This window comes from Gadus chalcogrammus, chromosome 12 (assembly GCF_026213295.1).
Source record: "Gadus chalcogrammus isolate NIFS_2021 chromosome 12, NIFS_Gcha_1.0, whole genome shotgun sequence".
Taxonomy (NCBI): Eukaryota; Metazoa; Chordata; class Actinopteri; order Gadiformes; family Gadidae; genus Gadus; species Gadus chalcogrammus.
This window is the reverse complement of record NC_079423.1, coordinates 313,021-326,384: the sequence shown is the minus strand read 5'-3', so window position 1 is coordinate 326,384 and position 13,364 is coordinate 313,021. Positions and strand designations below refer to the sequence as shown.

Here is a 13,364-nt window from a genome sequence, read left to right as displayed (position 1 = left end):
CCTCCTCTCCCCCACCTCTCCTCCCCCTCCTCCCCTCCTCCTCCCCCCCCTCCCCCTCCCCCCTTCCTCTCCCCCCCCCTCTCTCTCCCCCTCCTTCCTCCCCCCCCCCCCCCACTCCTCCTCCATATAATAAGATAATATGATATCTTATTTGCAGAGTGTTATCAGTCAGGACATGGTCCACAGACTCTCACAGGAGACATAAAGTGACCAGTAGAAATACTAGTAGAAATGTTGTAAATCCAGCAGGTTCTTCGCTGAAATCCAACATTGAATCACAACCAGAGATGAATCGTGCAGATGATGTTAAAATCTAATTCGAATCATTGATTTTATGATTGGAATATGTGTTATTGAAATGTTTCTGTAAAAGCATCATGATGTGACAAGTCCAGACGATAAGAGTTACCCCATCCATCAAAAGGGACTGAAATGAATCACATTTACGTACTTTATGCTCTCATCCACTCAGCTTTTTAACATGTGTCTGTGTTTTTGTTAATGAGTGAGAGAAGTGTTAATAAAGATTGTTATTAACACTTTGTTACACGTTAACAGGTCAGCACGTCAGACATATTTAGGATGAGCGACTTCAAGGCAAACTGTCTCCAGTAGATGGTCCTACACCTCACACCAGCTATTGAGATAGCACCTTTAGCTAACCCCAGCTACTGAGATAGCACCTTTAGCTCACTTCATAGCTACTGACATAGCACCTTTAGCCAGCCCAGTAATGAGATAGCACCTTTAGCTCATCCCAGCTAATGAGATAGTACCTTTAGCTCAACCCAGCTACTGAGATAGCACAGTTAGCTCACCCCAGCTAATGAGATAGCACCTTTAGCTGACGTAAACTAATGAGATAGTACCTTTAGCTCACCCCAGAGCTACTGAGATAGCACCTTTAGCTCACCCCAGCTATGGAGATGACCTTAAGCTCACCCAGCTAATGAGATAGCACCTTTAGCTCACCCAAGCTAATAAGATAGCACCTTAAGCTCACCCCAGCTAATGAGATAGCACCTTTAGCTCACCCCAGAGCTACTGAGATAGCACCTTTAGCTCACCCCAGCTAATGAGATAGCACCTTTAGCTCATCCCAGCTAATGAGTTAGCACCTTTAGCTAACCCCAGCTAATGAGATAGCACCTTTGGCTCAACCCAGCTAATGAGATAGCATCTTTAGCTCACCCTAGCTAATGAGATAGCCCGTTTAGCTCACCCAAGCTAATGAGATAGCACCTTTAGCTCACCCAAGCTAATGAGATAGCACCTTTAGCCTAGCTAATTTGATAGCGTCTTTAGCTCACCCCAGCTAATGAGATAGCATCTTTAGCTCACCCCAGCTAATGAGATCGCAACTTTAGCTCACCCTAGCTAATGAGATAACCTGTTTAGCTCACCCAAGCTAATGAGATAGCACCTTTAGTACTCACCCAGAGCTACTGAGATAGCACCTTTAGCTCACCCCAGCTAATGAGATAGCACCTTTAGCTCACCCCAGCTAATGAGATAGCACCTTTAGCTCAACCCAGCTAATGAGATAGCACCTTTAGCTCACCCCAGCTAATGAGATAGCACCTTTAGCTCACCCTAGCTAATGAGATAGCCCCTTTAGCTCACCTAACCCTAATGAGATAGCACCTTTAGCTCACCCGAGCTAATGATAGCATCTTTAGCTCACCCAGAGCTACTGATATAGCACCTTTAGCTCACCCCAGCTACTGATATAGCAACTTTAGCTCACTTTTAAAGCTAACGAGATAGTACCTTTTTTTTTTTTAGCTCACCCCAGCTAATGAGATAGCACCTTTAGCTCTCTTAGCCTCTAGTGATGAAGACCAGTGAGACCAGTGGGGTAGTATAGTATATATATAGTTTTGTATTATATAGTATATATATATATATATAGTTTGGTATTATATAGTATATAGATAGTTTAGTATTATTAGTATTATATATAGATCTTTCAGTATTAGATAGAATATCGATAGTTCCATTATTATATAGTAGATGATAGTTTAGTATATATAGTATATCGATAGTTTAGTATATATAGTATATAATGTTTAGGTTTAAGTAAAGATAGGTTTAGTAGTATATAGTTAATAGCTATAGTGAGGTGGATTATATAGTGATATAAAATAGTTTAGCATATATAGTATATACTAGGGTTCGCATTATATAGTATATATATAGTTTAGTGTTATATAGTATATATATATATAGTATATATATAGTTTAGTATTATATAGTATATAGATAGTTTAGTATTATATAGTATATAGATAGTATATTATATAGATGTATAGTATTAGTAGGTGCCTAAGCTTACCTCTAGAGCTCGGAGATATCTCTATAGCTCACCCCTAGAGCTACAGAGATAGCTTCTTTAGCTCACCCCTAGAGCTACAGAGGTAGGTTCTTTAGCTCACCCCTAGAGCTACAGAGATAGCTTCTTTAGCTCACCCCTAGAGCTACAGAGATAGCTTCTTAAGCTCACCTCTAGAGCTACAGAGATAGCTTCTTTAGCTCACCTCTAGAGCTACAGAGATAGCTTCTTTAGCTCACCTCTAGAGCTACAGAGATAGCTTCTTTAGCTCACCTCTAGAGCTACAGAGATAGCTTCTTTAGCTCACCTCTAGAGCTACAGAGATAGCTTCTTTAGCTCACCCCCCTAGAGCGTACAGAGATAGCTTTCTTAGCTCACCTCTAGAGCTACAGAGATAGCTTCTTTAGCTGTGGTCTGTAGGGTCTCTGGTGGTCCCGGTCTGTAGGGTCTCTGGTCCTGGTCTGTAGGGTCTCTGGTCCCGGTCTGTAGGGTCTCTGGTGGTCCTGGTCTGTAGGGTCTCTGGTCCCGGTCTGTAGGGTCTCTGGTGGGCCGTGGTCTGTGATAGGGGGCTTGTCTACTGGTACCCGGTCTGTAAGGTCTCTGGATGCTGTAGGGTCTCTGGTGGGTTCCCGCTGTAGTGGTCTCCGGTGGGCCCGGCTGGTAGGGTCTCTGGTCCCGGTCTGTAGGGTCTCTGGTGGTCCCGGTCTGTAGGGTCTCTGGTCCTGGTCTGTAGGGTCTCTGGTCTGTAGGGTCTCTGGTGGTCCTGGTCTGTAGGGTCTCTGGTCCCGGTGTCCTAGTTAAGGGTCGGCTGGTGGTTCCAGGGTGCCTATGTGGGTCTCTGGATCCCGGTCTGTAGGGTCGGTGGTGTCCCGGTCTGTAGGGTCTCTTGGTGGTCCCGGTGGCCGTGTAGGTTACGCTGGTGGATCCGGTCTGGTATGGTCCTCGCTGGTGGTCCCGGGGGGTCTGTAGGGTCTCTGGTGGTCCCGGTCTGTAGGGTCTCTGGTGGTCCCGGTCTGTAGGGTCTCTGGTGGTCCCGGTCTGTAGGGTCTCTGGTGGTCCCGGTCTGTAGGGTCTCTGGTCCCGGTCTGTAGGGTCTCTGGTCCCGGTCTGTAGGGTCTCTGGTCCCGGTCTGTAGGGTCTCTGGTGGTCCTGGTCTGTAGGGGTCCATCTGGTGGTCCCGTCTGTAGGGTCTCTGTCCGGTCTGTAGGGTCCTGTCCTGGTCTGTAGGGGTCTCTGTCTGGTCACAAGGGGGGTGCGCTCTAGGTGGTCCCGGGGGGGGAAGTCGTAGGGTCCTGGTCCTGTTCTGGTATGGTCTCTGTGGTCCCTGCTGTAGGGTCTCTGTTCCCAGGTCGTAGTTCTCTGGTCCTGGTCTGTAGGTCTCCGGGTGCCCGGTCTGTAGGGTCTCTGGTCCTGGTCTGTAGGGTCTCTGGTGGTCCCGGTCTGTAGGGTCTCTGGTCCCGGTCTGTAGGGTCTCTGGTCCTGGTCTGTAGTGTCTCTGGTCCTGGTCTGTAGGGTCTCTGGTGGTCCCGGTCTGTAGGGTCTCTGGTCCTGGTCTGTAGGTTGTTAATGGGTCTTAAGGACAGGGACCCCCAAACCCATAAAGGAGGGATAAAGTCAGATATGAAGAAGCAGAAGGCCACCGTTATGAAACCGTCTCCTGGCTGATGGGCACAGCAGAAGTTCTGGTTCACCTGGGACCCGACTCTATACAGACACATGACGGGTGACGGGGTGACATGCTACGGGAGCATTCCTGAGGTTGTCTACTGGCCAACGAGATGGACAGAAATGTGGAGAAAGGAAGTCCAGCTAACAGGTTTATTACAGCTAACAGAGCTAGTACAGCTAACAGAGTACAGTAAAAACAGATAGGACAGCTATTACAGCTAGGATAGCAGGTCAGCTAATATGGCGAGACGAGCTAGTGCAGCCAACAGTGCTTGGATGACAGCTAGTCAACAGCTAATACAGCTAACATAGCTAACAGAGCGAGAACGGCTAAGACTGATAAGCTAGTTAGCCAGGGTGGCTTAATGCAAGTAACCCTCTCAGCGTAAGGACGGCCCCAGGTCTAGAAGTCCACTGCAAACAGTTGAAATGCCACAGAAAATAAGCACCATAGCGTTATACTAAAGCTCCTAGTATTAGAAGTAAACATTTTTGCACAAATGAAAGGATAAACAAAAATGCCTCCAACAGGATGTTTCATTTAATGTTAGAAAGAAAAACATTGGACAGCTCGATATGGGCTCTACAGGTGCCACAGATGTTGACAGTAAACATTGTTTTTGTGGGAGGACACACAAGACGTCCGGTGGATAATCCATGGCAGCACCTGGCCGGTCAGCTGACCGGAGGAGGAGGTGAGCTGGTAGATCATCACAGCGTACGCTAATCCGGGCTCAACAACACAGTAATGCACATGGATTAGGAGCCCACAACAAGTCAACAAGGAGGCACGCCTGCATGCCATGAGACAGGAGGGGGTCTGCTTGGGGAAGAGCACTTGAGATCTGACGTTACTGAAGCCAGCAGTCACTGGGGACACTGGTCCTATTAGTCACTGGGAACACTGGTCCTATTAGTCACTGGGAACACTGGTCCTATCGGTCAATGGGAACACTGGTCCCATCAGTGACTGGGGACACTGGTCCTATCAGTCACCGGGGACACTGGTCCTAACAGTCACCAGGAACACTGGTCCTATCAGTCACCGGGGACACTGGTCCTAACAGTCACCAGGAACCCTGGTCCCATCGGTCACTGGGGACACTGGTCCTATCAGTCACTGGGGACACTGGTCCTATCAGTCACTGGGGACACTGGTCCTATTAGTCACTGGGGACACTGGTCCTATTAGTCACCAGGAACACTCGCCACCAGGAACACTGGTCTGTAGAAGCTCCACTCTGGTCATCTCCACTCTGGTCATCTCCACTCTGGTCATCTCCACTCTGGTCAACTCTACTCTGTCAACTCTACTCTGGTCAACTCTACTCTGGTCAACTCTACTCTGGTCAACTCTACTCTGGTCATCTCCACTCTGGTCAACTCCACTCTGGTCATCTCCACTCTGGTCATCTCCACTCTGGTCAACTCTACTCTGGTCATCTCCACTCTGGTCAACTCTACTCTGGTCATCTCCACTCTGGTCATCTCCACTCTGGTCATCTCCACTCTGGTCATCTCCACTCTGGTCATCTCTACTCTGGTCAACTCTACTCTGGTCATCTCCACTCTGGGTCTGTCAGTAAGAGGGTCCTGGCCTCACTTGGCAGCACCATAATCTCACCCTCCCAGTAGAACGGTTGTTTTCTGATCAGTTATCAGTAGTTAAGGTTGTCATCTTTCTGTAATTGTGGTATTAATAATATGCACTGAAGAAATCTGCCAAGTGCAGACAGGTCCTTCATGATTGGGCTTTATGGGGCTTTCATTTACTCAACAGAATACCAATGAGTGTGTCCTGTAGGTCAGTGGACCACCAGCTCAGTGTGTCCTGTAGGTCAGTGGACCACCAGCTCAGTGTGTCCTGTAGGTCAGTGGACCACCAGCACAGTGTGTCCTGTAGGTCAGTGGACCACCAGCTCAGTGTGTCCTGTAGGTCAGTGGACCACCAGCTCAGTGTGTCCTGTAGGTCAGTGGACCACTGTCAACCAGTCCAGCCCGTCCATACGGCCCACCAGGAGAACTCCAGGGTCCTGGGTCATACTTGGCAGAGGTTGTAGTAGATGGTGTGTGTGTGAGCGTCGTGGACAGAGTCGCTCATGTTGTCGAAGAGGCAGTCCTTGTGCGTATGCATCTCTGTCAGGGGGACGTTGTCCCCGGAGTCCTGAGTGCCGTAGGACGGGTGGGCGGTCTGTGGGAACAGACAAACGCGTTAGGACATGGGAACGTCTGGGAACATGGTTTGACACTGAAGGCACTGGAACCTTCTGGGAAGAGGTGGAAGGCACTAGAGGCACTGGGACCTTCTGGGAAGAGGTGGAAGGCACTAGAGGCACTGGGACTTTCTGGGAAGAGGTGGAAGGCACTAGAGGCACTGGGACCTTCTGGGAAGAGGTGGAAGGCACTAGAGGCACTGGGACCTTCTGGGAAGAGGTGGAAGACACTGAAGGCACTGGAAACGTCTGGGAGGAGGTTGAAGACACTAAAGGCACTGGGAACGTCTTGGAACACAGTGGGAGACACTGAAGGCACTGGGAACGTCTGGGAACCAGTTGGAAAACACTAAAGGTATTTGGAACGTTTGGGAACACGTTGGGAGACACTAAAGGCACTTTGAACGTTTGGGAAGAGGTGGACCCTGAAGGTGTGGTGTCCATTTCGATCTAATGATCTTAAGGCGATTAGATCGAATAGCGTAAAGCGTCGGTGGATTGTTATGCACACTCTCGATATCTTGGTGGACACTGACAGCACTGGGAATGTCTGGGAAGAGGTGGGAGACACTAAAGACACAGGGAACGTCTTCTGTATGAATATCAGGTGTGAATTAGGGTGATACAGTAGGGGTCTTAGGGGTAGATGTATTTGGGGTCAGGGGGTTAGGGGGTTAGGTGTAGATGTATTTGAGGGTTAGGGAGATACGTATTTGGGGTCAGGGGGTTAGGGGGGTAAGGGGGAGATGTATCTCGGGGATTAGGGGGTTAGGGGGTTAGGGGGTTAGGGGTAGATGTATTTGAGGTATTAGGGGAGGGTTAAGGTAAGATAAGCCGGTGAGGAGGCACCTGTCCCGCTCCGCTCAGGGGGAAGTCCTTCCTGCAGAGGTGGGCGATGATCCCGGCCGCTAGCGCGTCGCCGAGGACGTTGATCATCGTCCTGAAGCGGTCCCTGGACCAGTACACACAGTACACACAGTACACTACACAGTACAGTACACTAAACGGTCCCTGGACCAGTGAAGGGAATCAAACCAGGGCCCAAACCAGGGCCCAAACCAGGGCCCAAACCAGTACACACAGTACACTACACAGTACAGTACACTAAACGGTACAGTACACTAAACGGGTTGAGTTAAGGGTTAGGGTGAGGTAAGGTTAGGTTTGAGTTAGGGTTTAGGGTTAGGTAAGGGTATGGTTTGATTACCACCACAAGTTAGCTGGTTTACTTACAGGACCCAATCAATGGCCACGATAAGCGTGATGTCATCGGGGGGCAGGCCCACTGACGTCAGCACGATCACCATGGTGACCAGACCGGCCTGCGGGATCCCGGCGGCTCCGATGCTCGCAGCCGTCGCCGTGATACTGAAGAGAGAGAGAGAAGGCTGACGTCCCCCTGACGTAGAGACACGCCTAACGTAGACCTCCTGACGTAGCCCCCTGACGTAGCCCCCTGACCTAGTGGACCCGACCTAGTACCTGATGGTGACCAGCTGGCCCAGGTCCAGCTCGTAGTCGTTGACCTGGGCAATAAAGATGGCTGCCACGGCCTCGTACAGCGCGGTGCCGTCCATGTTGATGGTGGCGCCGACGGGCAGCACGAAGCGGGCTATCTGCCGGTCCACCTGGCAGTTCTCCAGCAGACACTTCATGGTGATGGGGAGGGTGGCCGAGCTGCAGACAGACAGACAGGCTGTGTTGTGGCCAGGTCTAAGCTTGTGTTTTAAACCTTTCACAGTTACAGGGAACTGCTTCTTGAACTTGCAGGACTCTGTCCCCAATCATCACAGACACAATCAAGTCTTTTTCTTCGATGACCTAGATTTATTTGGCCTTGCGGAGAACACTTCATACGGCTACGCGAGATGGAAAACAGTCTCGATGCCCCTTGCCTCCACTATCACTGGCTCAGTTCCTCATTGATAAAACAGACTCAGTGACGCACCCATTCTCTTCTCCGGCTGATCTACATCCCCCAGGTAAGAGGTGACGAGCACCTCTTACCTGGAGGAGGTTACCACGGTTGCCAGGGTGATGACCTACCTGGAGGAGGTTGCCAGGGCGATGACCATGGCCTGCAGTAGGCCCCTGATGTAGGTGAAGGGGTTCTTGCGGGTGAGGATGAAGTAGAACAGAGGCAGCAGGATGAGGCCGTGGACGAAGAGGCCGGCCAGCACCGTGATGGTGTACCAGCCCAGCTTACGACCCAAGGTGCTCGGATCCTGCATGTCCAGGATCTTACCGGCCACCAGGAAGATGATCCCGAATGGGAAGTACCTGGGACAGACCCCTCATGGTCAGAGGGAGATGGACCGGTCCAACAGACCCCTCCCGTTCGGAGGGAGGTGGACCGGTCCAACGGACCCCTCCCGGTCAGAGGGAGGTGGACCGGTCCAACAGACCCCCGGTCAGAGGGGAGGTGGACCGCTCCACCAGGACCCCCTGGTCAGAGGGCAGGTGGAAGAGGAGGAGGGGGAGGGGAGGAGGGGGATGGGGAGGAGGGGGAGGAAGGGTAAGGGGAGGAGGGGGAGGGGAGCATACATGTTCTGTTAGCTCACCAAACTGCAGCGTTGATTATCTTCATGACGCACTCGTTGATGCACTGGCAGACGTTAACCAGAGGAGCCCCTCTCTCCCCCATCCTCCCCAGCAGCAGACCTGGTAACCAAACCAAAGCAACACCACATGAGCAGGTGTCACACCCACGCGTCGGTCCAACAGCATAGTCAGATCGGTCGTCACGTGACGTCAACGGGTACCCATGGTCGCGGAGAAGATGACGATGCCGAGGACGTTCATCTGCTGGCTGCTGCCCGGGCTGGTCTTGTAGTGGATCTCTGGGGGCGGGGTCAGCTCAAGGTACACTGTCCGCCCGCTGGGGTCGCTGTCGTCCGGCACCACGTACACAAAGTTGGGCTTCACCGTGCGGGCGGGCAGCTTGAGGATGGGCAGCAGATCCGTCTTGTACTGGAACACAAACAGGGACAGGGGACCGGGTTAGTAGGGACTATGAGACAAAGGCTTATGAGGTCCAGTATTTATGAGGTCCAGGTTTATAAGGTCCAGTATTTAAGAGGTCCAGGTTTATGAGGTCCAGTATTTATGAGGTCGAGGTTTATGAGGTCCAGGTTGATGAAGTCCAGGTTTATGAGGTCCAGTATTTAAGAGGTCCAGTATTTAAGAGGTCCAGATGGAGGTGCAGGATCTCTCCTACCTGCTGAAAGGTGGCCTCTATCAGGTTGGAGGGGACCATGTTCCTGGGGGAGGAAGAGAGCCTTCAGTCAGCCTTCAGAGAGAACTAGAGTGTGGAGTAGTACTGTAGTACACAACTAGAGCAGCTCCTCTGGGTGTTGAGTAGTACTGTAGTACTGTAGTAGTACTGTAGTACACAACTAGAGCAGCCCCTCTGGGTGTTGAGTAGTACTGTAGCAGTACTGTAGTAGACAATTAGAGCAGCTCCTCTGGGTGTAGGGTTAGTAGCACTGTAGTAGTACCTGATGAGGTAGATGTGTAGAAGTACTGTAGTAGTAGTAGTAGTAGTAGTAGTACTGTACTACTAGTAGTAATGTAGTAATAGGAGTAGTAGTAGTAGTAGTGTAGTAGTACCTGATGAGGTCCTCTAGATGTGTAGTAGTATTGAGGTAGTATTAGTACTGTAGTTATATTACTATATTAGTAGTGTAGTAGTAGTACTCTAGTAGTACTAGTACTGTAGTAGTAGTGGTACTGTAGTAGTAGTCCTGCAGTAGTACCTGATGAGGTCCTCTAGATGTGTAATAGTGCTGTAGTAGTAGTACTGCAGTAGTAGTATTACTGCAGTAGTACTGTAGTAGAAGAACTGCAGTAGTACTGCAGTAGTAGCAGCAGTACTGTAGTAGTAAAGTAGTAGCAGCAGTACTGTAGTAGTACAGTAGTAGCAGTACTGCAGTAGTAGTAGTGCAGTAGTAGCAGCAGTACTGCAGTAGTAGAGTAGTAGCAGCAGTACTGCAGTAGTACAGTAGTAGCAGTACTGCAGTAGTACAGTACAGCAGTATACAGTACAGTGCAGTAGTTACAGTTAGCAGTACTGTCAGTGGGTACAGTAGCCAGTACTGCAGTAGTAGCAGTAAGTAGCGCAGTACTGCAGTAGTACAGTAGCAGCAGTACTGCAGTAGTACAGTAGCAGCAGTACTGCAGTAGTACAGTAGCAGTACTGCAGTAGTACAGTAGCAGTACTGCAGTAGTGCAGTAGCAGCAGTACTGCAGTAGTACAGTAGTAGCAGCAGTACTGCAGTAGTACAGTAGCAGCACTGCAGTAGTACAGTAGTAGTACTGCAGTAGTACAGTAGCAGCACTGCATTAGTACAGTAGTAATACTGCAGTAGTACAGTAGCAGTAGTAGTACTGCAGTAGTACCTGATGAGGTCCAGCAGGGCGTCGGCTGAGGTCATCACCGGCCCTCCCCCCAGCCGGTTGCTCTCCATGTCGGTCCCCACCCCGGGTTTGATGATGATGACCAGCAGGATGCCCACCACCACGGCGATGAAGGTGGTCCACAGGTAGTAGGTGACGGTCAGGACCCCCATCCGGCAGCAGGCCTTGGACTCCATGGAGGAGAGCCCCGACATCAGGCTGGGGACCCAGAGAAGGGCACTTCCTGTAAAGGTCACTTCCTACACCATGAGGTCACTTCCTACACCAAGAGTTCACTTCCAACGGTATGGTCACTGTCCTAGGCTTACACGGTCAGGGTCCATGTGTGTGAGGTCCAGGTATATAAGGTCCAGGTTTGTGAGGTCCATGTTTGTGAGGTCCAGGTTTGTTTGGTCCATGTTAATGAGGTCCAGGTTTATGAGGTCTCTTCAGGAGGTTTACCTGGATGTGATTAGAGGGAGGATCAACATCTTCAGCATCCTCATCAGCAGCTCTCCAGGAAAGGAGAAGTAGATCTTAGCCTGGAAACAAGATAAAGGTTAACGTAGCTCAGTTTACTGCACACACAAACACACACCACAATCGCCATGCTAAGTAAGAAACATGCTAGGTATCCTAGCAAGCCTGATAACCTTACATGCTAAGCACCCTGACATGCGAACTACCTTACAATGCCAAGTAGCCCATCATGATAACTAACGTACGTGCCAAGTATCCGAACATGTTGAGTACCATAGCATGCTAAGTATCCTTACAACCATAATAATCTGAAAGCTTTGTGAACGAGCAGCGCACTACTAGCATGACCAGGAGGATGTACGACACAAGCTAACCAGCTAGGACGACAACATTAGCATCAGTTTCTCTGTCTTAACCACAGTGTGACGTATAACACAGCTTCAAAGAGACGCAGCATGCTAGCCGTAAAGTGCTGAGTCAGAATTAGAGATGAGCCTTCCAATAAAACGTTAAACCCCCAATGCCTTGAGGCCTTTGTTTGGGGTGGGATTTGAGGTCATAGGTCATCAGTTCAGGGGTAAGATGAGAGCCTAAAGCAGAACTCAAGTCAAAGGTCAATGACTCTCAGACCTCGTGGCACTCAATCAATCTCAATATGCTAACCAAGTAAATAATGATTATTCTTAAATGTTCCTCCGTTCCTATCCTGGTTAGCTGTTCAGGGGACCCTGGACATACATTGTGTAAATGAATATAGAATGTATCTGATATATTGTATTCAGGGTTCATATTTTCTCACAATATTAAAGTGTCACGTCCTCACCCACTTTTGGACCGGATCCTAAGACTGATAGACTTAGATGGATTGATAGCAGACTCTAATAGTCTGCTATCAGAGACTCATGTTATTAGAGTCTAATAGACTCTAATAACATGTTAAGTACTCTAACACGCTGAGGTCCTCAACTGGGGGTCCTAAGGCCCCTACCTGGGGGTCCTAAGCCCCCCTGCGGTCCTAAGGCCACCAGGGTCCTACCTGGCTGTCCTCAGGCCCCCTGCAGTCCTACCTGGGGGTCCTAAGCCCCCCTGCGGTCCTACCTGGGGGTCCTAAGCCCCCCTGCAGTCCTACCTGGGTCGACAGCTGGCTCCCCCGGAGGGAAAAGCCCAGCACGCAGCCCGTGAGCACTGCGAGCACCGACAGCGTCAGCAGGCCGTTCCTCTTCAGGAAGTTCTTGACGCGGCGGCGGAGGTCCACCGCCAGCCTCTTGAGGCGCCGCCCCAGGCTCCGCTCCTCCTCCTTCTCTGCGGGGGCGAAGGAGCCGGCCTCGGACGGTGCCTCCTCCCCGCTGGGTAGCAGCAGCTCCTCCATCGTCCCCCTCTGGCAGGAGGTCCACGGAGCGCAGCAGCTTCTGCAGTCGATCCCAAGAGGCTCAGCGGAGTGGAGCGGCCTCAGCACCTCTACGCGGGCCCATGTCCGGAGAACATCCCAGCAGGATCTCAGAGACTACGAGATGTTCTGCTGTCAACATGCTCCTCATATGAAGATACATAAAGGTTGAGAGGTAGTCAGACGGGATCTGAGGACCAGAGACTCGGTCCACGCTAAGTGTTTAATCTCAGGATGAGCACATGAAGGACCCTGACGGCCGTTTGTTTGGTTCCTCCTGATCAAATTACTGTAATCCCCCTGAGCCCGGGCTTAGAGCACAACGCTGGAACAGCCCTGGGCAAGACTCAAGAGTCCTACTGGTCCAGAGTCCTAATGGTCCAGAGAACAGTACTACTGGTTTAGGGTAGTCCTGCTGGTTTAGGGTAGAGTCCTTCCGGTTTAGAGTACAGAGTCCTGCTGGTTTAGGGTAGTCCTGCTGGTTTAGGGTAGAGTCCTACTGGTTTAGGGTAGAGCCCTACTGGTCTGGAGTCCTACTGGTTTAGGGTAGAGTCCTACTGGTTTAGCGAACAGAGTCCTACTGGTTTAGAGAACAGAGTCCTGCGGGTTTAGAGAACAGAGTCCTGCTGGTTTAGGGTAGAGTCCTACTGGTTTAGGGTAGAGTCCTACTGGTTTAGGGTAGAGTCCTACAGGTCTGGAGTCCTACTGGTTTAGGGTAGAGTCCTACTGGTCTGGAGTCCTACTGGTTTAGGGTAGAGTCCTACTGGTTTAGGGTAGAGTCCTACTGGTTTAGGGTTAGGTAGTCCTACTGGTCTGGATTCCTACCGGTTTAGGGTAGAGTCCTACTGTCTGGAGTTCTACTGGTTTGGGTAGAGTCCTACTGGTCTGG

At 50.5% G+C, this 13,364-nt stretch overlaps 2 protein-coding genes across 2 annotated transcripts in view; one reads left to right on the top strand and one right to left on the bottom strand.

Moving 5' to 3' along the window:
• Positions 1 to 615, top strand: part of si:ch211-1a19.3 (uncharacterized) — a 4,889-nt gene extending 4,274 nt beyond the window's left edge. The window contains exon 3 of the mRNA XM_056604093.1: positions 559 to 615. Coding sequence (XP_056460068.1) covers positions 559 to 615 — 57 coding nt within the window. The remainder of the gene's footprint in view (positions 1 to 558) is intronic.
• A 3,913-nt stretch (positions 616 to 4,528) lies between these two features.
• Positions 4,529 to 13,220, bottom strand: slc1a8a (solute carrier family 1 member 8a). The gene is made up of 11 exons (XM_056603813.1): positions 12,218 to 13,220; positions 11,071 to 11,150; positions 10,612 to 10,827; positions 9,431 to 9,473; positions 8,976 to 9,183; positions 8,775 to 8,874; positions 8,260 to 8,493; positions 7,696 to 7,890; positions 7,447 to 7,581; positions 7,063 to 7,165; positions 4,529 to 6,191 (listed from the first exon to the last, which is right to left on the bottom strand). Exons 1-11 carry the CDS (start codon positions 12,455 to 12,457, stop codon positions 6,039 to 6,041), a joined length of 1,707 nt encoding a protein of 568 aa, XP_056459788.1. The 5' UTR covers positions 12,458 to 13,220; the 3' UTR covers positions 4,529 to 6,038.
• Between the last annotated feature and the right edge of the window lie 144 nt (positions 13,221 to 13,364).

What these genes read in the sequence shown, in the direction of transcription:
- slc1a8a (XM_056603813.1), bottom strand. Translation starts at nt 12,457, where the DNA reads ATGGAGGAGCTGCTGCTACCCAGCGGGGAGGAGGCACCGTCCGAGGCC. An exon ending in TAGAGGCCACCTTTCAGCAG is followed by an intron (nt 9,184 to 9,430) that starts GTAGGAGAGATC and finishes TTTGTGTTCCAG; the next exon opens with TACAAGACGGATCTGCTGCC. An exon ending in GTGGCCATTGATTGGGTCCT is followed by an intron (nt 7,166 to 7,446) that starts GTAAGTAAACCA and finishes GTACTGGTCCAG; the next exon opens with GGACCGCTTCAGGACGATGA.